Source organism: Boleophthalmus pectinirostris, unplaced genomic scaffold (genome assembly GCF_026225935.1).
Source record: "Boleophthalmus pectinirostris isolate CB_2022bp ecotype Guang Dong unplaced genomic scaffold, ASM2622593v1 HiC_scaffold_2, whole genome shotgun sequence".
Lineage (NCBI taxonomy): Eukaryota > Metazoa > Chordata > Actinopteri > Gobiiformes > Gobiidae > Boleophthalmus > Boleophthalmus pectinirostris.
In genome coordinates this window covers 39,651,458-39,674,424 of record NW_026571152.1, presented here as the reverse complement: position 1 = coordinate 39,674,424, position 22,967 = coordinate 39,651,458, and the positions used below count along the sequence as shown (strand labels likewise).

The window sequence follows — 22,967 nt, the reverse complement described above, 5'->3', positions numbered from 1 at the left end:
TAAACACATGTCACAGTGGGTGGACCCATCTTGGATTCTTGACTCAGAATCCTTGCTTAGTCTACTTTTTCCGCCACCGAGGTCCAAGTCGCGCCGTCCCAGGAAAAGGGGCGTGTCACGTGTGTTGCTAGGCAACTTCCTCGGAAAACCGATTCGGAAAGATAATCGAACACAAGGAAAGCTTAGGGTTATTAGGGATAGTGCAGGGCATGGCGTTTTGCAAGGTGCGGCATCTGCGGGGCTTGGTGTTTTGCAGGGCATGGCGTTTGCATGTCGTGGCATTTGCGGGGCGCTGCATTTGCAGGGTGCGGCATAGGCACACGCAAGGGCCAATCATTGCCGATTGCAGCTATGTTTATTATTATTATTATACATTTTAGAGTCATATGGAAGACATAAAATTTATGACGCAAGATCAATGATTTCCATGCATGGTCTTCACTTCACTTCACAGTTGTGTCGCATCAGGGTCAAGAAATGCAAAATGCAAAACAGTGTTCAGAGCTTTATTATGCAAAATGGACTCTTGTGAGTTTGAAGCCATGTTATAATGTTGTTTCTTCCTCAAAAACAGACCTGGAGTTGTGTTTTTGTTTCATTCACGTGTTTGAGTAACTCTTTATTAACAGTCTGTCTACATCTCCAAAGCTCAAAACGCTCTGTTCCACCTCGTGATGTCATGAAGCGGTCATATTCACGTTAACTTTTACTTTTGTTCAGCAGAGATTGGCAATTCCAGAGCTGAAATTAAATTATGAAAATGATTATAGTGAAAGTGTATGGAGTTTAAAAACATTCTTACCACATCACATCACAAAATACAACCGTGTTTTTCCGTTTGAGAGAAGAACTCAGCCTAAACATGCAGGGTTTGTGAGTTAAACATGTGCAAATAAAACAAAACACAACTCCAGGTCTGTTTGCGATGAGGAAACAACATGATAACATAGATCAGAAAACAGCATAATAATTAAAATCTGAAAACAGTTTTGACTTATTTTGAGTTTATTTCTTGTTTATTACATTCCATTTGTGTTAATTTATAGTTTTGATGACCTGGGTAGGAATCTACAGTGTAAATAATCATGGAAATATATTTGAAAATATGAGAAAGTGCGTCAACAGCACTTTACAACTCAGTCATAAAAGAAAGGACATTGTATTGCAGAATAATTCCTGTAAATACACAATAGATATAATATTTATTCTACTCCTGGAAACTGTCCTAACCTCCAATTGTAAATGGAAGGAAAGGAAACATGGTTCATATTTTCTTAATACTGGAAATAGAGCTACAAATGTCATAATGCTGTTCTCATCCTGTTATTGTTACTGCGTGTAAAGTGAGACTGGATATTGAACTTAATATAAAACTGAAAGAATGGACAAGAGGCGAATCAGCAATATAAACTTAAAGGCGCTATTCCTGATTTTCACTGTCTTAAAAACGTGAAAAAGCAGACGTAGTTCATTTGAAACAGTGTGTAGTGGTCCAAACTTAATCTTCACTTAATTTATGCATTCTGAGCGTCCTAATTATTCATCATGATGAGTTTATAAGAGCTTTTCACCAGAGTAGAGATTTCCGGTCGTTTTGTTGTCACGATACAAACATTTCAAACTCAATTTCGAGACTTGATACTCAAAACAGATTTGGATAACCCAATGATAATAAAAAAAACAACCTTTTATTTAAACCAGGCATGCCCAAACTACGGCCCGTGTGCCAAATGCGGCCCTCAGACAAATTTTTCTTGGCCCTCAGGCTTCCAGGTGCTTTGGCCCAAATTACCTTGCAGCAATTAAAAATGAACTTTTTACTGCAAGTTTTTTGAAAATCTACTTTGATAACACTAATATTGAAGATTTAATGTGTGGTTTTGAGGATTTTAGAGTGAATAAAGGACTGATGGCTCATTCTAAAGTGTTAAACATGCACATATTTCAATTATTATCGTATTGAGTTCCAATCTACAGCCCTCGATTGGCCCTCTGCTTGATCTGCATTTAGAAATGTGGCCCTTGATGAAAAAAGTTTGGACACCCCTGATTTAGACAATAGAATGTGATTTTCAACATTAAATCGTAATACTTTCTTTTATAGTACCATGTCATGTGGGTTTATATCTGTGTAATAATCCCTCAGTTTTCCAGGTAGGGGTTGTGGTCCTATGTGCTCTTAGGCTACGTTCAGTCTGCAGCCTGAAGTGACCCAAATCCGATTTTTTGGCCTCGAGGCGGCACAGTGGCTGAGTGGCTAGCACTCATGCCTCACACCAAGAAGGTTCTGGGTTCGATCCCCAGGTCGCCCAGGGCCTTTCTGTGTGGAGTTTGCATGTTTCTCCCCGTGTCTGGATGGGTTTCCTCCAGGTGCTCCGGTTTCCCCCATCAACCCAAAACATGCTCCAGGTCTACATAAACAGTTGATAGACAAGGTCAGTTAAATACAATCAATCAATGAACCTGTCCAGGGACGACAGGTGGAAATTAGCACTGATGCTACAACCTGATGTACAATGCATCTCTCCTCTCAAGGTTAATGCGAAAATTGTGCGCTGTCCCTGTCTCAAATAAAAAAAATACATAAAAAAAAAATAAAATAAAATATGTGACCTGTATCTGATCTTTTAATGACAGTCTGAATGACACAGATCTGATTTTTTCAAATGTGACCCAGGACACTTGGATCTGTGGTCCTGAAACTGATACATATTTGATCTTTTGACATGCGACTTCAGTCTGAACGGTCAAAGCTCATTCATCCACCTACACGTTATCATCAAGCAACAAACGTCACTATTCTGCGCTGAAGTAGGCGAAAATTGTTAATGAACTCCGTGTGACTGAAGTGAAGCACATCACCACTCACCACTCTTGGCTCCGTCTCCACATCCACACGTTCCTTTCAACGGACTGAACCGCTGTCCCACAAAACACCACTGCCAAAAACCTCGTCCTTCTCCTTCTCAATCTCCTCCTTAAAACAAGTAAATTGTTCATGTTCTGGCTCCGGTACGAGAGGAACTTTAAAATCTCCAAGTGTTCAATGCTCATGTCCATGTTTGGACAACTTCCGTAAACACAGATCACGCTCGCTGCGGTTGACGTCGTCGTGTCTCCAGTGCACATGCAGGACACTTTTGGGCCATTTAATGTTCACATTGGAGATCACACACGAGTCGCATTTAATTGGAAATGTGAACGACCTCCCAAAAACATTGGATTTCACAAAAAAATCTGAATTGAGCGTTAAGCCCTGCAGTCTGAACGTAGCCTTTGACTTGTCCTGATACAGCTCAAGATCATTTTAAAGCAAGGGTCTCCAACCATTTTACTCTGGTGAGCTACTTTTACAAAACCAAAAATACTAGAGAGCTACTCATTTTGGTCGTCACAAGAAATTGAGAATATATATATAAGAGCCCCGACAAGTGGGCATTTAATTCAGCGAATGTAAGTTATTCAGCACATTACGGTATAATTCAGAAGTCTCTTGGCGAGCTACTTGGAAGGGAGTGGAGAGCTACAGGTTGGAGACTCCTGTTCTAAAGTTATTCACGAAAGGTTCATTTCTGTGAATTGGACTTTTTTACTTTCAATACTTGTTTAAATGTGTATGTAATTCTGATACTACTACTAATTCTGATCCTTTAGTGTGGATTAGTAGCTGATTTTTCATACTTCTGACAACCCTACACTGTAAAGCTGATAACAAATGGCAGGCTAACAGGCACCTCCTGATTATCTGACAATAAAATGCTTCATAATTAGCAGCAGACATAGAGTATTTTCACCTTATTATATGTGTATTGCTCAAACATGCATGAAACAACTTTGAACAGGTAAATGAGAAGGAGAAACAACTATAAAAAGGCACACAATGTAACTTTTTGGTTGGGGGTCCGTCACCTGCTTGTTTCCACGGAGATGCCATTGCTCTGCCTGGAATGTTCCACAGTACGACATTAAACAGCTCTACATTACATTTATTCAATTTATAGGTGTTTTTTTACTGCTTAGAAATACCTAGAAAAACAAACATTCTGACTGTGAGCGGGGTCGCCTCTCCACAGATCAGACCTGTAACGTGGTCTGGTTTGGTCTCCATGAAAATAGAAACATTTAGTACGATACTGTGAAACATTCCAGACAAAACAATAAGATGTCCATGGAGAAAAGCTTTTGACGGATCCAGAAAAGTTACACAATGCACCTCTAAAAACTCTGAAAAGTTGATTTAATGTGTAGTTTTTTTTCCAGCTAAGACAACTGGCCAAAATGAAACTTATTTTGTCAGCAGAACATTTCGAAAGTGTCATACATGCATTTGTGGCGACTAGATTGGATTATTTTAATGCATTTTATGTCGGTGTCAGCCAAAATGCACTTTTCCGTTTGCATCGGGTCCAAAACTCAGCGGCTCGAATTTTTTAACTGGAACCTGGAAACACGAGAGCATCTCACCTGTTGTTAGCTTCTCTCCATTGGCTCCCAGAGTGTTTTAGAGTCGATTTTAGAATTATTTTATTTAATTTTAAGTGTTTGCACAGCCTAACGCCCTCTTACCTCGCTGACCTGATCCACCCTTACGCCCCCTCTCGCATTCTCGGGTCAGCAGTCCAACTCCAGCTCAACTTTCCAAAGACTAAACTTGAGCTTCGTCTGTTTTTTTTTTTTTTTTTTCTGCTCCTCAATTGTGGAACCAGTTGCCATTAGAGATTAGACGGGTGGAGTCTGTACCCGTTTTAAATCGCACCTTTTTTCACTTTCTTTTAACAAGTGAGATGTACATTTCTTGTTGTTGAGTATCTTATTGTTTCTATGTTTTTTAGTAGTTTGTGTTGTGTATTTTCTTGTACTGTGATTGTACTTGCCGATTCAATGTTTGTTTACAGTAGTTTGGCCAGTTGTAAAGTTTTTAAAGAGCTTTATAAATAAAGTTGGTGTGGTAATTAGCGGAATTTGTTTTCTTTAAAGAGATGCAAACCTTTATCCAAAGCTCTAAACAAGTGTACAAGTTTCTCAAACAACCCATCAGCTCAAAATACTCAACGCAGTATCCACAAAAACCCTAACGGAGTCCTTCTCTCTCTGACTGTGCAGGTGTGTAGTGCAGAAAACGCAAGATGGTGGCCCTGTCGCTGAAGATCTGCGTCCGCCAGTGTAACGTGGTGAAGACGATGCAGTTCGAACCCTCAACACCGGTGTACGACGCCTGCAGGATCATACGAGAGAGAGTCCCCGAAGCGCAGTCCGGACAAGGTCGGTACAATGAAATATAAGACATACAGTACCTTTTATTATTAGGGGTGGGATGAGTTATGATTTCCACAAGATGAGACGAGACATGAGATTGGATCTACGAGAACGAGACAAGACAAGATTTTGACATAAATTGTATAATCCACTTTGTAATTTTGAGCTCACAATTTTTTTACTTACTTTGCGTTGTGTAATTTTTCTAGTGGACGGTCCGTCAAATGCTTTTGTCCGTGGAGATGTTATTGTTTTGTCTGGAATGTTTCACCGTATGACATTATAAACCTTTTTATCTTCCAAAACAGATCAAGTTACAGGTCAGATCTGTGGAGTGGCGATACCACTCAGAGTCAGAATACCTGTTTTTCTAGGGATTTTAAGGTCTAAAATAATCTAAACCCACCTGTAATTTAGTAAATGTAAGGCAGAGCTGCATCTCGGCTGTTTACAGATGATGTTGTCCTGTTGGCTTCATCAAACCCAGACCTGCAGCACTGGGGCAATTTGCAACCGAGTGTGAAGCGGCTTGGATGAAAATCAGCTCCTCCAAATCCGAGACCATGGTTCTCGATCGGAAAAAGGTGTCTTGCCCTCTCTGGGTGGGTGGAGAGTCCCTGCCTCAAGTGAAGGAGTTCAAGTATCTCGGGGTCTTGTTCATTAGTGAGGGGAGGATGGAGTGTGAGATTGACAGGTGGATCGGTGCAGCGTCAGCAGTGATGCGGTCGCTGTATCGGACCGTTGTGGTGAAGAGGTATCATCAGTCTTCGTTCCTCCCCTCACCTATGGTCATGAGCTCTGGGTATTGACCGAAAGGACGAGATCATGGATAGAAGTGGTCAAAATGAGTTTCCTCTGCAGGGTGGTTGACGCTCCCTTAGAGATAGGGTGAGGAGCTCAGTCACACGGGAGGAGCTCAGAGTAGATTCACTGCTCCTCCACATTGACAGGAGCAGCTGAGGTGGCTCGGGCATCTGTTCTGGATGCTTCCTGGACGCCTCCCGAGGTCGTGCTCCGGGCATGTCCCACCAGAAGGAGGCCCCGAGGAAAACCCAGGACACGCTGGAGGGACTATGTCTCTGGGTCGACCTTGGGACGCCTCGGGGTCCCAATGGAGGAGCTGGAGGACGTGTCCGGGATGGAGGAAGTCTGAGAGTCCCTGCTTAGACTGTTGTCCTCGAGACCCGGGCCCCAATAAGTAGAAGAAAATGGATGGATGTAGGTAGAGCTGTTTCATGTCACACTGTGGAACATTCCAGGCAGAGCAATGATATCTCCATAGAAACAAGCAGGTGACAGACGCCCAACCAAAAACTTACATACTACACCTTTAATATTTCTGCTGTTGAGACTAGAGCTTCTTAAAAATGTAACACGCCACTACTTACCCTACTTTTTTTTTCTAATGTAAGAACATGGAAAAAAATCTCATGAGATTAATTTCAGCATGTGTGCATAATCTCGTGGTAATTTCGTCTCGTGAGATTTTGTGGCTCGAGATCTTGTCCCATCCCTACGCCTTTTTATATCAGTGAGTTACTTCTAATCCGTCTGTGTGCACCAGCCTCAGATTACGGGCTATTCCTGTCTGACGATGATCCCAGAAAAGGAATCTGGCTGGAGTCTGGAAGAACCTTGGATTATTACATGCTCCGGAATGGGGTAAGATTTACAGATTTTGCTTCAGTACAGTGTTTGGTGTGTTTTAAATGCTCCATATTAAAGGTTGTATAGAGGATTTTCCAAGGAACGAGAAATCCAGCGACTGTTTGTCCTTTTTCAAATGTTGCGCATGCGTGAAACCACCCCTCCCCCACAGCTCCTACGTAGAAACACCTCCTCCCGCCTCCTCTTTACACCAGAAACAGGTTTGTTTACAGCCGCTGCGCTGCACATGACTTGTAAACAACTAACTACAGTGTTGGTTAGGCAAGACGGAGAAGTGAGGAGCGGACATTTCGTTCGCGGACGAGAAGTGAGGAGCAGGGAGAAGAGCAGGAAGATTAGAAGTGAGGAGCAGGGGAACGGAGGGCAGCGGGGAACAGGAGCAGGAAAGGGGTGCAGAGAAGAGTTGCGCGGAGATTCAGTGCGAATGAACTAGCTACAACACGCAGCAGGAAGCGGACTCTTTCTTTGCCTTGAAAATTACGTTTTCAGACATAGGATATCGCTTTCGTGTCCTGAAAAACGTTTGTCTCGCTCTTGGAAATAAAGTACGTTTTCATAATAAGCAGAAGTTTCCTGTCCAGGAGTAATTTGGCGACCAGTGCGTCAGTCTTTAGACCCTGCGTCTGCTTCAGTCGCGCCATGACTGGAATGAATCTTCAAGAATCACCTTAGTTTGGCTTCGCTGCTTTTCCCCTTGTCTTCTTCTTTCAGCGACCTCAAAAACGGACTTTCTTTTGCGGCGAACTGCTCCTGGATTCTTGTCGCCATTGCAACAAACTTTGTGCGAACTGCGAGGAAGATATAGGTCAAAAAAAGCCGCTAAGAACTGTTGCGTTGGTGGAGTAAACAGCGTCTGTGCGGCTTGCGTCTGTGGACTGCGTGACAGGCGTACGTAAACCACGTACCGGCGGCGCAGGCAAGTCAGTTACACTAGAAACGTAGGGAGATTGATTGACAGCCTGTCAGCTCACAGATAACGAGGCAGTGTCGTTATCTATTGGCAAATGTTTAGCCCCACCACGTCCAGAGTTGATGAATTTTTATTCTCTTTTTTTTGGTCATCATAATTACAAGGCTACTGCATCTCTATAATCTATCATTGACAACTTGAAACAAAAAAAAATCCTCCATACAACCTTTAAGCTATTTTCAGATCTACTCTATGTTTCAACCTGTGTGAATGAAATAAAACACAACTCCAGGTTATTAGGTTCTTTTTTCAGACCAAGGATTTGTTTTCATACCTCCCTAGCGCTCTTCCTCAGACTGGTCTCGGGATATTGCGGTGACGTGTCCGGTCAGCTGATTTATACAGGTTTTGGCGCTGTCTCTCTACCGCAACGTCACGTGATCACTCTGAAGAAGAACGCAGGGAGCCATCGAAACTGTCAGGGATGAAAACAAACCCTTGGTCTGAGAAAAGAACCTCATAACATAAATTATCGAAAGACCAAATGAGTTTTAATAAGAAAGGACCTGGCAGCTGTTTCTGTTTTCATACAAATTATTCAGTGGAACAATGTGTGTTTGTAGCGTACATTAAGCATTTATTGGAAAAAAAAACATTAGGCACAGTGTAAAAGGTCTTATTGTGGAAGATATTTTGTTCCATTAGATTTTGATTTTTAAATACCACTGAATTTCTCACTTTGATTGTTTTTCACTCTAAAAACATGTTTCAAATTCATAATAAAAATTTCACCTTTTAAATATTCAGCACTCGTTTTCAAGCCCTCAGATTCAACAGTCAAAATTTTAAGTATAACCCTGCGTTCGATTATTTTCTGACTCCCACTTTGACCTCGGATTTGACGTCACGTCCGAGCTTGAAGCGTATTATTATGTTTCACGTGTCGGACTTGGTGGATTATGATTATGACTATTCCCTCATCTTTGAAAATGCTGCCACTTTAATTAAATTTTTGAAATTTGCACTTCATTTTATGTTATGATTTCTCTTCCGTTACAACCTTAGGGACATTAAGGCTCGCTAAATCAAGTATTTTTTCAATATTGGCCTCAAAACAGCAAAGTACTGCAGTGATACGAGTGACTGAAATTATTATTTAAACCACCAAAGCTCCAAACTCAATGAAAACAGTTCATATTTACACATCACAGTGGGCGCGGCCAGCTTGGATTCTGAGTCAGAATCCTTGCTTGGTCGACTTTTTCCTCCACCAAGGTCCAAGTCGCACCGTCCCAGAAAAAGTGACATGTCACCCGTGTCACTAGGCAACTTCCTCGGAAAACCGATACAGAAAGATAATCGAACGCAGGGTAGAGATACGCGGTTGGGCTATTTTTTCATCCGCAACCGTGACACAAAACTCATCATCCGCCCGCTGTCCATTTGCACCCAAGGTTTTGACCAATTTTCGAAACCGCACTCGCCCGCAATCTGCCCACTGATTTTAGATTTTAGAACAATCATATAGCAAACAAACTAAGGAGCTTCAATAAAAATACAAACTCTATAGCTCATTCATTCCAAAATTCGCTCAGTGTGCATGTTCACATTATTAATTGTCCGTAACAAAATGCCGCTCGTTGCTCAGGGTTTAACTCCCTGTTCAGAACCTCACCGTGAGTGCGTGGGCTCAATAAACGCGCCAGTTCGTTGCTCAAGAATCATGGCATTATTTGCCGTGATTCACTAAATAACAGGACACTTTCTTCCTGACTCGCTTCGGTCGCCTTCCGACCGTTCATTTCACATACAGTAAAACATAGACACCCGTACACTCTGCCTCGGGGGCGCACACGCAGTCACTCACTCACGCTCAAGCCACTCTAAACATTGCGCATAGGAGTAAAGACGCTTATCTCATAACAGTTAACAATATAGGCTATAATATATATATTTTTTTTTATTTGAGTAGTTAGACCGCCACCTGCCCGAATTTAATTAAAATATTACTTTTCGTCACGTCATCCGCCCGACCCGCGGCTAAACCGCAGTCTGCGCATCTCTAACGCAGGGTAACATTTCACAGCAAAGATTCAAGATGCCAAGGCAGAAGCAATCGATTGTGTGTGAGTGAGGAGAACTGAGACTCTTTCCTATTGGCCAATCTCCTCTGTGGGCGGGGTTTGAGGTTTTGATGAGGCTAATTCTGACCAATCAGATCGCTTCACTGCACCATTTCCTGTTTGTTACTAAATTAGATCGCATCACTCCGGATCGATTGCTTCTGCCTTGGCATATTGGATCTTTCCTGTGAATTTTTTTCACTGCAAATTTTACTCTCTGAATTTTAACTGCTGAATTTGAGGGCTTGAAAATATTTGTGCTGAATATTTAAAAGGCAATTAGATTTTTTTATATTGAATTTTAAACATTTAAAAAATGTAAACTTTAAATTTAGTCAGCTGCCATTCAGATTAAAAGATTAAAGATGTTTTTTCAGAGTTAAAAAATTCAAAGTCCAAAATCTGATTAAACTAATTATCTTCCATGTCTTATTCACACCAAAATATTCTGTGAAAATTCGTCGGTCTTCTATCAAAAAGCTCGGGCTGCACTGATCTGATACTCGTGTAGGATCTCGGCGCCGATACAGAAAAAAATTGCTGGATGGCTGGACACATAAACGCACTAATTAGACTATTTACTGTTGTACTCGGCCCAGAAAGTCTCAGAATGTTTGAATTTCTTTTTATACAAAGCTGTTCTGTGGTTACTTGTGGGATAAATAACAGCTAACACATATACACAATAACACATCTGGGTCCGTTTTGTCGTGTTTTAGTTTTGTTTAGTGGACATAAATGCTTTTGTCAGTCTCAGCTCTGGTATTGGTGGATATCTCGTATTGGTAATTTCTTGAAACTGTAGTATTAGAATCAGTATCGGAACTGAAAGAGCTGGACCAGTGCATCTAATGTCAGTTTGAAGAAAATAAAAACACAAAAACTTGTAAAATCTACCATCAAAAGTCATATTCGGCTGCTTTTGCTTCTCAATATTCATTTAACATGACAAGTTTTGACTTTGTTAGACTTTTAATTGCAGTAATACAGAGTTAAAAAGTTTTCTCTTTTGTAAATATCGATACACTGCCACCTGTAGCACATTTTATGTACTGCATTTAAAGTAATTAAAGTTCAACACAAATAAACCAGGCTCATTACAAACTCAGAGACTTAGGGCCTGTTTACATGAGAATGCTTGCAGGTAAAAACAACAAAATATTTTATCGGAAGTGCCTTTCGTTTAGACCAGACATGGCAAATTCAGGCCCAGGGTCCAAATTTGCCTCGAGATATAATTATATTTGGTCCGCGAGATCATATCAAGTATGTATTAGGCTACATTCACACTGCAGGGCTTAATGCTCAATTTGAATTTTTAGTGTGAAATCCGATGTTTTTGCGAAGTCGTTCACATTTAAACTGCCCAAAAGTGTCCTGCATGTGCACTGGAAACACGACGACGTCAACCACAGCGAGCGTGCTCTGTGGCCTGGGTCACATTTGAAAAAATCTGATCTGTGTCGTTCAGACTGTCAATAAAACATACAGGTCACATGGGGCCAAAAAAAATCGGATTTGAGTCACTTCAGGCTGCAGTGTGAACGTAGTCTTAGAGCTGCTCACTGGCTACAGATAGACTATAGAGACATTATTTATTTAAAATGTTGTTATTATTTTATATTACACTTCTTCTGGATTCAGTGTTTCAGCAAACCTATTATTAACATATATTTTAATAAGAAAATGTTTAACATTACATATGTCGAAAGAAGAGAAAACGTGCAGATGTTGTTGAAATTTTTCAATAAATTAGTTTTTCCCATGACTTAGTCCCTGTTTTTTAATTTTGGCCTCTGTGAATTTGAGTTTGACACCTCTGGATTAGACGGTGACGGGGTTTTTGGGGCTTAAAAACGCAAAAATCTAAAACCACCCTCTAAAGTGGAAAAGATGAATATACTCCATCGTAGCGTTTCCGTCTACACTGCCCAAGACGCAAAACTCTGGTCAGATCTGCTCAGGTCATGTACGTGTTTACATCACATACATACACATACACAGAAACAAACATGTAGCCATAGCTGCCTGGAATGCATACTCATTCCAGTTCCACACACTTTTGCACCGTATACACACAGATTTCCTCCCGAAAACGCTCGTCTAAACACGGAATAAAAAGTGAAGATGCGACGCCACTTTTGTGTCTTCTGTTCAAACCCTCATCATATAAATGTAGTCTGAATCCATGCATAGGGTTTCGACCATATGATACATCAGGCTTTTTTGTGCTTATTAGTTTTGTTTCTACCCTATTTTTCAAAGCTTCAGTATGTGGGGGGTGGGGTATATATATATACATTTTTAAAAGTAGCTTTTTCTGTATACTGCTTGGTCTAAATAACTCGACCTGATGAATAAATGTAGAAAAAAAAACTCAATTTCAGTGCTGTGTCTGTTTGTGTCCAGGATATTTTGGAGTACAAGAAGAAGCAGCGGCCTCAGAAGATCAAAATGCTGGACGGAGCGGTCAAGACCATCATGGTGGACGACTCGAAGACAGTGGGAGAACTGCTGGTCACGATCTGCAGTAGAATAGGTAGAGTCAGTGTTGGGGAGTAACAGATTACATGTACCAGAGTTATGTAATCAGAGTACAAATTATGAATAACTGTATTCGGTTACAGTTACTGTTTCAGTGAGTGGTAATTGGATTACAGTTACTTTGTTGAAATAAATGGATTACACGGCGGTATTTTCCTGTTTTCACATTTCGGACTGTATCCTTTTTTTTTTTTTTGGTAGTTCCACTCATTGCCGGACACTAAACCAGGTCCAAACCAGGTCTAAACCAGGATTAAAACCAGGTCTAAACCAGAACTAAACCAGGACTAAACCAGGACTAAAACCAGGTCTAAACCAGAACTAAACCAGGACTACACCAGGACTAAAACCAGGACTAAACAAGGACCAAACCAGGACTAAAACCAGGTATAAACCGGGACTAAACTAGGACTAAACCAGGACTAAATCTAGGTCTAAACCAAGACTAAAACCAGGTCTAAACTAGGTCTAAACCAGGTCTAAAACCAGGTCTAAACTAGGTCTAAACCAGGTCTAAACTAGGACTAAAACCAGGACTAAAACCAGGACTAAACCAAGACTAAAACCAGGTCTAAACCAGGTCTAAACCACGACTTAACAGGACTAAACCAAGACTAAAACCAGGTCTAAACCAGGTCTAAACCAGGACTTAACAGGACTAAACCATGCTGCATGGACCGGTGTCTCCTCCTCTTCTATCAATAATATTTTTAATATGGTTAAGACTGGACTTTTTATTTTAGCAAAGAAAACATCTTATGTTACAGTTTCCTCGTCTTTGCTTCTCTACAGCAAATCAAGTAATCCAAAGTATTCAGATTACATTACTCACTTTAAGTAATTTAATGGATTACATTACAAACTACATTTTGAGGTATGTAATCTGTACTCTGTAGGGGAATACATTTTAAAAGTCACCTTCCCAACACTGGGTACAGTACACATGTAGACTCCGATCATTTACACAGCATTCAATACAGTAACTAGTAAGTTTATAGTTTATAAACCAGGCAACAGGCCCTGGAGATAAATGCAAAAGTTTAATCAGTCCAACAAAACAAAACAAAAATGTCTGAGTAAAGAATGCATGTCTGGAGATACTTGTTTGGAGCCCACTGATGTAGTTACTTGGGATGCACTAATCTGATTGTGGTATCGGATGTCAGACTTGCCTTGTAAATATTGGTTCAGCTGATATCCGGGGCATTTAAAATTATGTAATATGACCATTTACTGTTCATAGTCGTCCCAGAACGTCTCATAACGTTTGAACTTTTATTTATGCAAAGCCGTTTTGTTTTAAGGAAATGTTGTTTTCAGTTTCTGCTCTGGTATCGGGTGATATCGGGTACCAACAAATACTTAAACCCAGGGGCCCCCGGGATGTGGGTCGTTTGGTACCAGGCAGCGAAAGCGCGAATCCCCCAGGTCTAAATCAGGACTGAACCAGGACTGAACCAGGTCTAAACCAGGACTGAACCAGGTCTAAACCAGAAGGACTGAACCAGGACTGAACCAGAAGGACTGAACCAGGACTGAACCAGGTCTAAACCAGGACTGAACCAGGACTAAACCAGGACTAAACCAGGACTGAACCAGAAGGACTGAAACAGGACTAAACCAGGAGGACTGAACCAGGACTAAACCAGGACTAAACCAGGAGGACTGAACCAGGACTAAACCAGGACTAAACCAGGAGGACTGAACCAGGACTGAACCAGAAGGACTGAACCAGGACTAAACCAGGAGGACTGAACCAGGACTGAACCAGAAGGACTGAACCAGGACTAAACCAGGAGGACTGAACCAGGACTGAACCAGAAGGACTGAACCAGGACTAAACCAGGAGGACTGAACCAGGACTAAACCAGGAGGACTGAACCAGGACTAAACCAGGAGGACTGAACCAGGACTAAACCAGGACTGAACCAGAAGGACTGAACCAGGACTAAACCAGGAGGACTGAACCAGGACTAAACCAGGACTAAACCAAAGCTGAACCAGGACTAAACCAAAGCTGAACCAGGACTAAACCAGGACTAAACCAAAGCTGAACCAGGACTAAACCAAAGCTGAACCAGGAGGACTCAACCAGGACTGAAACAGGTCTAAACCACGACTAAACCAGAGCTGAACCAGGACTGAACCAGGAAGACTGAACCAGGTCTAAACCAGGACTGAATCAGGACTAAACCAGGTCTGAACCAGGACTAAAGCAGGTCTAAAACGGGTCTAAAAACAGGACTAAAACAGGCTTTAGCCAGGACTTAACCACCACCAGGGCAATAAGACAAAAAAAATCCCTATTTTTGATTTTTGATGATGTGTTTCAATATTAATTTCACACACAGAATCAATACAGTCTTAACATTTAACTTTTATTTAACTTTTCAGGAATCACCAACTACGAGGAGTACTCTCTGATTCAGGAGACAGTCGAGGACAAAAAAGAGGAGACCACAGGGACCCTGAAGAAGGACCGGACTCTGCTGCTGCGGGACGAGCGCAAGATGGAGAAACTCAAAGCCAAACTGCACACGGACGACGACTGTGAGTGTCCGTCCACAGACTGATCCACACACAGATCCACAGATTGTGTAAAGAATCACTCTATACGGCTCCTTATGGGACAATGAGTGAAGGAGAATAATATTTTATACGTCTGTCACACATCACAGTACAAACATTTCAAACTTGATTTCATAAATAAAGAACAGGCTTGATGCTTGATCCTGATTTCAATACCATTTGGTTAATAAAAATGCTCTATAGATTGTAATTTTCAACACAAAATTACAGCACCATCACTACTTAAACACGGGGTCTTATCCTAGTTCAGAAAAGGTAAAATGTCCTGTTTATGTAAATTTTTTTTTGTATTGATACCTGCTCAAAATATCGTGTTTTTCGGACTATATGTCGCTCCGGAGTATGACTCGCACCAGCCAAAAAATGCGTAATGAAGAAGAAAAAAACATAAGTCACACTGGACTTGCACTTGGGGGAAAAATATTTTATAAAATCAGAGACCAGAAACTGACATTTGCTGTTGAAAGGCAAATTCTAGTAAAAACAATAGAAGAGAGAACAAAAGACTGTTAACGTCACATATGAACAGTTCTTCAGATAAACTATAACATAAACAACAGAACAAGTTTACCAAACTCTCCATCTCACTCCAAATCACTAAATCCATTCAATTCTTCATCCTCGGTGTCACTTCTGAGCAACTTGGCGCTGACGGTAGCTGTCGTCAGACTCAGCATCAGTTCCAGTTAGAATTATTCCGGCCTTTCTGAATCCCGACAGGATGGTTTCGGTGTCACTGAAGTCCAGGCTTTGTCCATCCATCCAGTGACTTCAGGAAAGGTTTCATGGTGCATCCTCCAGGTTGCTGTGAAGCTGTGTTCTCCATCCCCGCTTTCCACCAGTCTCTCATGTTTCCCGCTCACTCCAAACTTTCTTTCTGCTACTTGATCACCATTTTCAGCTGAATATTTCACTACTTGCAGCAGGACAGTGGCTCTTTCTGAAGGAGGCATGCGCAGTAGAGTGAAGTGACAGTGGTACAGGAGCAACAGGAGCAGCAGATACTCACACACAAGACTAGAGCCTCTCGTGGCGTCAATGTGAAAATTTTATATATAAGTCGCACTGGAGTATAAGTCACAAGAAACACCCAAACCATGAAAAAAGTGCGCCTTATAGTCCGAAAAGTATGGTAGTATCTTGTTTTGATACAAGACAATATTGTGTGAGACTTGGTTTTCACAGCCATAGACTTTATATATAAATGGACACAGCATTAGCCGCTGCGTTCCAAATAGGAAGTTCACATGCGGACGCTTCCGGCTCCTCCTGACCCCGGCTCCCATTAACTTAGATTAGAATATTGTCTCCCCTCTCTCTGTAACTGCTGTAGTGAGTCTCATCATTCTGGTCTTAAAGTGCTCGTATTAACCCGCTCTGCATGATCCTGGTGTTTTTATTTTGCTATTTTGTCAGTTTAAAAAAATCCTATTCCTAATGTGGAGCTCCAAATTCTCCTCTGTAATCGTTGGCATCGTGAGTTTCACTTGACTGGAGCCGAACACGAGGGGCGACGTCACACTCGCTTAGTTCACTTCATTATTCATTCTAAAGTGTTCTGTGTGTTTTTGTCAGTGAACTGGTTGGACCACAGCCGCACGTTTCGGGAGCAGGGAGTGGAGGAGAGTGAGATGCTGCTGCTCAGGAGAAAGTTCTTCTACTCCGACCAGAACGTGGACTCCAGAGACCCAGTGCAGCTCAACCTGCTCTATGTTCAGGTAGGACTGGATAAAACTGCCTCAAATTAAAACTGTAGATTTTTTTCTCCAAAACCGTTTTCGATACGATTTCCCCCCTTCAGACTACAAAAACAAAAAAAGATGTTTAACTGTTTACCTACGTCCAGGTACCCTCCTAGATAAACCCACATAACCCTATACAGCCCCTCTGTACCCTACTGTGTCCCAGGTAACACCACTTACCTCGATATAGTGAGCTTTCGATTCGATACGATATATTTCAAATCAATTCGATACAGTTCAATTTTTAAAAAAAGTCTAAATCATGTCTGTGATACGAAAAGTCTTTGTTAAACCACTTCTTGTACAAAGTTCATATGAAACACAAACATTTTAATCATCAAAACAGTGAAAATGTCAAATGTGTCGCATAAATGAATTTCCTTCTTCTAAACAAGCAACAAAACTGTAGCTCTGTAACAAAATAATTTAGTAAAATATACCAAAAAATACTGGCGATATATCAGTACAGCAGTCCATGATATTGATACTCAGTGTTTCCTGTGGCGCCTTGACTATGTCCCTCCGAACCACATGAATCCTCCTTGTAAAACTACAGTCTTCCCCCGGCTCCTCACTTTTTACAATACGATATATCGATATTTCCATATTTTTGCACACCTCTGCACTGCATCTTTAAAGGGGACATATTGTGCAAAATTAGCATTTTACCTTGTTAAGAATGTATTTACTCATTATCAGATTACTCAAAGTTGAATTTCATCAGAATGTTGTTAACACTTCAAAAACAGACCTGGACAGACGTGGAGTTGTGTTGTGTTTCGGTCACATGTTTGAGTAAACCTGCATTATTAGTTTGACTCTCCCAAGCTCAAATTGATCTGTTCCACTTTGTTATCTCAGGAAGCGATAGTTTTTAATTTAAGAGCCACATTTTGTCTTCAGTGGAGATGGGAAATTCCAAGTCTGAAATCATCCAAATGATTATTTTATTTTATTTTTTTAATTTATGAATAAAGATGTAAGACAGTGAAACATTTGCAGATTAAAGATATAAAAGTGTTAAAAGCTTGTGCAATGATCCTGTAAAATAGTCTGGATGGAGTTTTTAAAAGTCGACAGAGGTAAAAACAAACTAAGTTTCAAAGTCTGCTGAAGGTGGTTCCAGTCACTTACTGCAGAACTGAAATGAGGAGCGACTGAAAGCTGAGTGATCTTTAGGAACGACCAGAGTTGTGTATCTGTTGGAGCAAAGTGTGCATCTGGAGCAGTGAATGTGCAGGAGTGAGCTGAGGCAGGACGGAGTTTTACCAATTAAACATTTAGGGCGTGTCCACACGACAATGTTGTGAAGTTTGTATTCATTTTGACCTTTCGTCCACATGGAGCCGGTGTTTTGGGTGTGCGAAAACTGTGTTTTTTGAGAACGGGTTCCAGAGTGGAGAAATCTGAGAGCGCTGGAGTTGCGTTGTCGTGTGGACAAACAAACCGCAGCTTTTGGAAAACGATGACGTCACAATCTCGTCATTTGCCAGTGTCCAACGATGCAGAGAAGGACGCAGCCCTCAAACTGGCCTCCACAGACCACAAGACCGTTGCTGAAATGTGACAGGTGCAGCCTGCAGAGCCGCACCTGTCGCCCAGCAACGGAGACATGCTGTTAACGCCAATGCTAACAACACGCACCGCAGATTACACACACGGATCAATAACAACAATTACACACGAGTAATTAAACAGTTGGATTTTAAGACCAAGTTATTCTAATAATTCTCATCCAAATCTTATGGCTAAAAACAAAAACTTGTGTTTGACTTTTGCAAAACAAAACTGCTATATTTCTGGGATACATCTAAAATCGGCTAAATTACGGCAATATTATCATCATTAACAGCGCCACATACAGGTGTGGCAGATGCATTACATCGGTTTACCTCAGTGCTGCGTTGTCGTGTGGACGTGAGTATTTATTGATCTGACACATGTGTGGACGTGAATTTTTTTCAGCCCACAAAAGGAAAAACTCCAGGAGCGTTGTCATGTGGACGTAGCCTTATAAATGAACAATAACCTGTGGGTTTGTCTGCGGGTGTGGAGAGAGGGACGCTTCACCAGGGAGTAAAATGTGCAGTGATGGTGGTAAATGGTAAACACCCGTGACAAAGCGGATGACTGCCAGATAAATCACACCATGCATTCTAGTGAAGGTGTGTGGAGTTTAAAAACACAGTGGAGCGCTTCCTGTAATATCACATGTTCTGTATGAGAGAAGAACTCAGTCTTAATCTGCAGGGTTTGTGCGTGAATGAAGCAAAACACAACTCCAGCTCTTTTTGGGACAAGGAAACTACATAATAACCTCAGAAAACAGTCTAATCTAGGCCCTTTAAATAAAAACCTGTAAACAAACTTGTACAATGTTATAGATTTACTGTTATCATGAAGCACAACAGCTGTTAAAACGAATCAGGAAAGTTCCAGAGTTTCTTTTTAAAGGTGCTTTCCTCGAACAAGTATGACATAATGGATTTCAACTTCCGGTCGTCTCCCTCTCTCTCTCAAACCCCCTCTTTTGTTTTCATTCCCTCTTTTTTCCCTCCTTTGGCCTTGTTCTGGCGTGACATAATCAGGACTTGCACCCCACCCTGTAAACGCTGACACACACACACACCGAGTTTCCTCTCTCCAAAACAAGGCTCCCTCTGCCCCTATCTGCCCCCCCCTCCTCCTCCTCTGCCCCATCTGCCCCTCCTCTGATTCCTCTTACCCCCCCGCCTCAGAGGGCCTGTGAAAAGTGCACAAAATATGAGATAATGTGTGTGAAATGTGGCTGTCTGTGCGTTAGGGAGGGACGCTGGAAACAGTTATGAATGGAGCTGGGCTTGTGTCTAAATATTCTCTGTCATGTCTCTGAGCAGACACTCCCACAGCTCAGACACACCAGATAAAACTCTCTTCTCCAGCTTTAACCCTTCCAGACCTTAGCGCAATTTGAGCACATCTGCCCTCACCTTTTTTTTTTCTTCATTTTGCGTTTACAACTCCCCCGTTTACCCCCTAATGAAGTGTTATACATCATTTTTCTTCCCAGTACAACCTGTTATTTCACAATCTGCTGCTGTAGTTTTGTCATATGGCTGGAATAAAAGATATAGAACCAGAAAAGCAGAAAATAAAAGTCACACTCTTTCATACTAAACACTCAAACATGTATAAACAACTTTTTGGAAATTAAAACGCTTACTTTAGGGCCTTAGCTACAAAAGTGCAAAATATCAAGTCTGTAAGTAAGAGTTGGCCCTGATGAAGCGAAACGGACGAAACGCGTTGATGTGATTTTAACTTTATCTGCCATGTCGTATTAAAGACTTTTCATTATTTTGTACTTTTTGAGTGCCTCAGTTTTTTTCCTACTTTGTTTTTGAGACACTGAAGAGCACCAAAAAGACAATTCAGCACATTTTTGTATATCCAAGTAGCACTCCTGCATTCCAAACTTTGCAAACTAAAAATATCCTTATTGCCTCAAAACAAAAAAACTAACAAAAAAATGCAATGGCCCCATGACTTTCCTGGTGCCCTGGGGTTTATTACATTTGGACTGAAATAAATCTTTCAAATAAAAATAGCAAATGATGCGCAATTACTCAGACCAAGATGCGTAATTTTAGTCAAGCTGTTGCCACCTAGTGTCTCCGCTCAATTTCATTTCTCTCCAGCGACAACGTCAGGAATCAGAATACACAAGAAACCTGGAAGTTGTAGACCGCGCACCGGCCAATCAGCAAAGAGCTGTGAAGCCGGCAAGTACTTGGACACCACCGAGTGTTCTGGAGCATTACACACGTCTCGACCAAATACCAGCGATTGGTTAAGAAAAAAAGTACCCGCTTACCGTTGAGTAAAGTCAAGTCAAGTCAAGTCATTTCATTTATATAGCACATTTAAAACAACCATAATGAGTTGCACCAAAGTGGTTTACAGCATGAAACACAACATAATTACTTGATGCACAAAGATAATAGTTTAAAATAGAGCTTAAATGCCATCTTGAAAATATGTATTTTTAGGTGGATTTTAAAGTGAGATAGGGAGGAGCAAGATCTCAGGTGAAGAGGGAGGGAATTCCAAAGCTTGGGGGCAAGAACAGAGAAGGCTCGGCCTCCCCTGGTTTTGAGGCGGGATGTTGGAACGGACAGGAGGTTGAGCGAGTTTGATCTGAGAGACCGGGAGGCTGTGTGGGGCGTTAAAAGATCAGTGATGTATTGTGGCACAAGTGAGTTAAGTGATTTAAAAACAAATAATACAATTTTAAAATCAACTCTGTATTCAACAGGTAACCAGTGGAGTTGGGCTGGGATGTGTGTAATATGGTCTGTCTTTTTGGAACCGGTCAAGAAAATGAATCCTAATGCAGCGAGGTCAGCCGGTTTCCACAAAGTGAAACCGGCTGATGAATCAGGCTCGGGTAATTTTCCATTTACTTGAGAAATACCTGCACGTAGAGCGGCTTTTTCAATTGTTATGAACACAGACGCTCAGAGCATCGACCATTTTGACTCATTACACTTTTTGGCAAAGTTTGGGCCGATCGAAATGGACAGAGCGCATGAGTTTGGAGGAAAAGAAAGTTCCTATTGGACACACGTTTTCCTGACGCAATCATGCAGCGTGTGACGTAGGATAATGCCGGAAATATGCTCGGAAAGCCGCGACTGTCTGAAAAAAACTGAAAAAAAGTAAGTTTCTATCTTTTATGGTTGGAAAGTTATGCGTGGTTATATAAAACTTGTCGATCTGGAAGGGTTAACCCACTCAACTATGAATTCAAAGTGCAGTCTTGGTTTGAAATGAATCTAAAAAATGGCCCATATTACGCTTTTTCTGATCTGTGTTTTAATGTTGCTTCGTGATCACAAACAGACCCGGAGTTGTGTTTTGTTTCATTCACACATGTTTAATTAACACACACACACCCTGCATGTTTAGGCTGAGTTCTTCTCTCAAACACAGTGTGGTAACACAAGAAGCGCTCCACTCCCTACTTCACTAGAATTGTTTGGATGATTTCAGACCTGGAATTGCTGATCTCTACTGAATTAAAAGGTAAAAGTTGAAAACCACAGCCTCATGACATCAAGAGGTGGAAAAAAAACAGTTTTGGGGATGTAAACAGATGAATAATAAAGAGCGTAAATGAAACGAAACACAACTTCAGGTTTGTTTTTGTTGATTTAACAACATTATAACATGACTTAAAGATCACAAGAGTTGAAAAGAATGTTAAATTTAGAAAGCAGTATTTATGATTTCATGTTCTCCTGCGTATTTAAGATCTTTCAAACAGAAAACACTCTGCTCCACCTTGTGATGTCACGAGAAACATTTGGATTATTTCAGCCCTGGAATTTCCAATCTCTACTGAAAGAAAGGTAAAAGGAGCTGTGAAAACTACTGCTTCATGACATCACAAGGTGGAACAGAGCATTTTGAACTCTGGAGATGTAGACAGACTAATAATAAAGAGTTACTCAAACATGTAAATGAAACAAAACACAACTCCAGGTTTGTTTTTGATTATTTGACAACATTAGAACATGACTTAAAGCTCACAACAGTTGAAAAGAATGTTTAATTTAGAAAACAGTATTTATTATTTCATGTTCTCCTGTGCATTTAAGCTCTTTTAAACAGAAAACACTCTGCTCCACCTTGTGATGTCATGTTGTAATACAGCAAGTGCTTCACTGTGTTTTTAAACTCCACACACCTTCACTAGAAACATCTGGATTATTTCAGTCCTGGAATTGCCAATCTCTACTAAAAGAACGGTAAAAGGCTTCATGACATCACAAGGTGGAACAGAGCATTTTGATACAGCAAGTGCTCCACTGTGTTTTTAAACTTCATACACCTTCACTAGAAACATTTGGATTATTTCAGTCCTGGAATTGCCAGTCGTTACTGAAAGAAAGGTAAACGGAGCTGTGAAAACTACCACTTCATGACATCACAAGGTGGAACAGAGCATTTTGAACGCAGGAGATGTAGACAGACTAATAATAAAGAGTTACTCAAACAGTGTGAACGAAACAAAACACAATTCCAGGTTTGTTTTTGAGGAAGTAACAACATTATAACATGACTTAAAGCTCACAAGAGCTGAAAAGAATGTTA

General features: G+C 41.0%; 1 protein-coding gene across 1 annotated transcript in view; it reads left to right on the top strand.

Moving 5' to 3' along the window:
* Positions 1-5,126: 5,126 nt before the first annotated feature.
* The window catches only part of tln2b (talin 2b), a 143,127-nt gene continuing 125,286 nt past the window's right edge, over positions 5,127-22,967 (top strand). Inside the window, 5 exon segments of the mRNA XM_055155635.1 lie at positions 5,127-5,262; positions 6,821-6,918; positions 12,367-12,496; positions 14,896-15,051; positions 16,666-16,808. Of these exon segments, the coding sequence (XP_055011610.1) occupies positions 5,127-5,262; positions 6,821-6,918; positions 12,367-12,496; positions 14,896-15,051; positions 16,666-16,808 (663 nt within the window).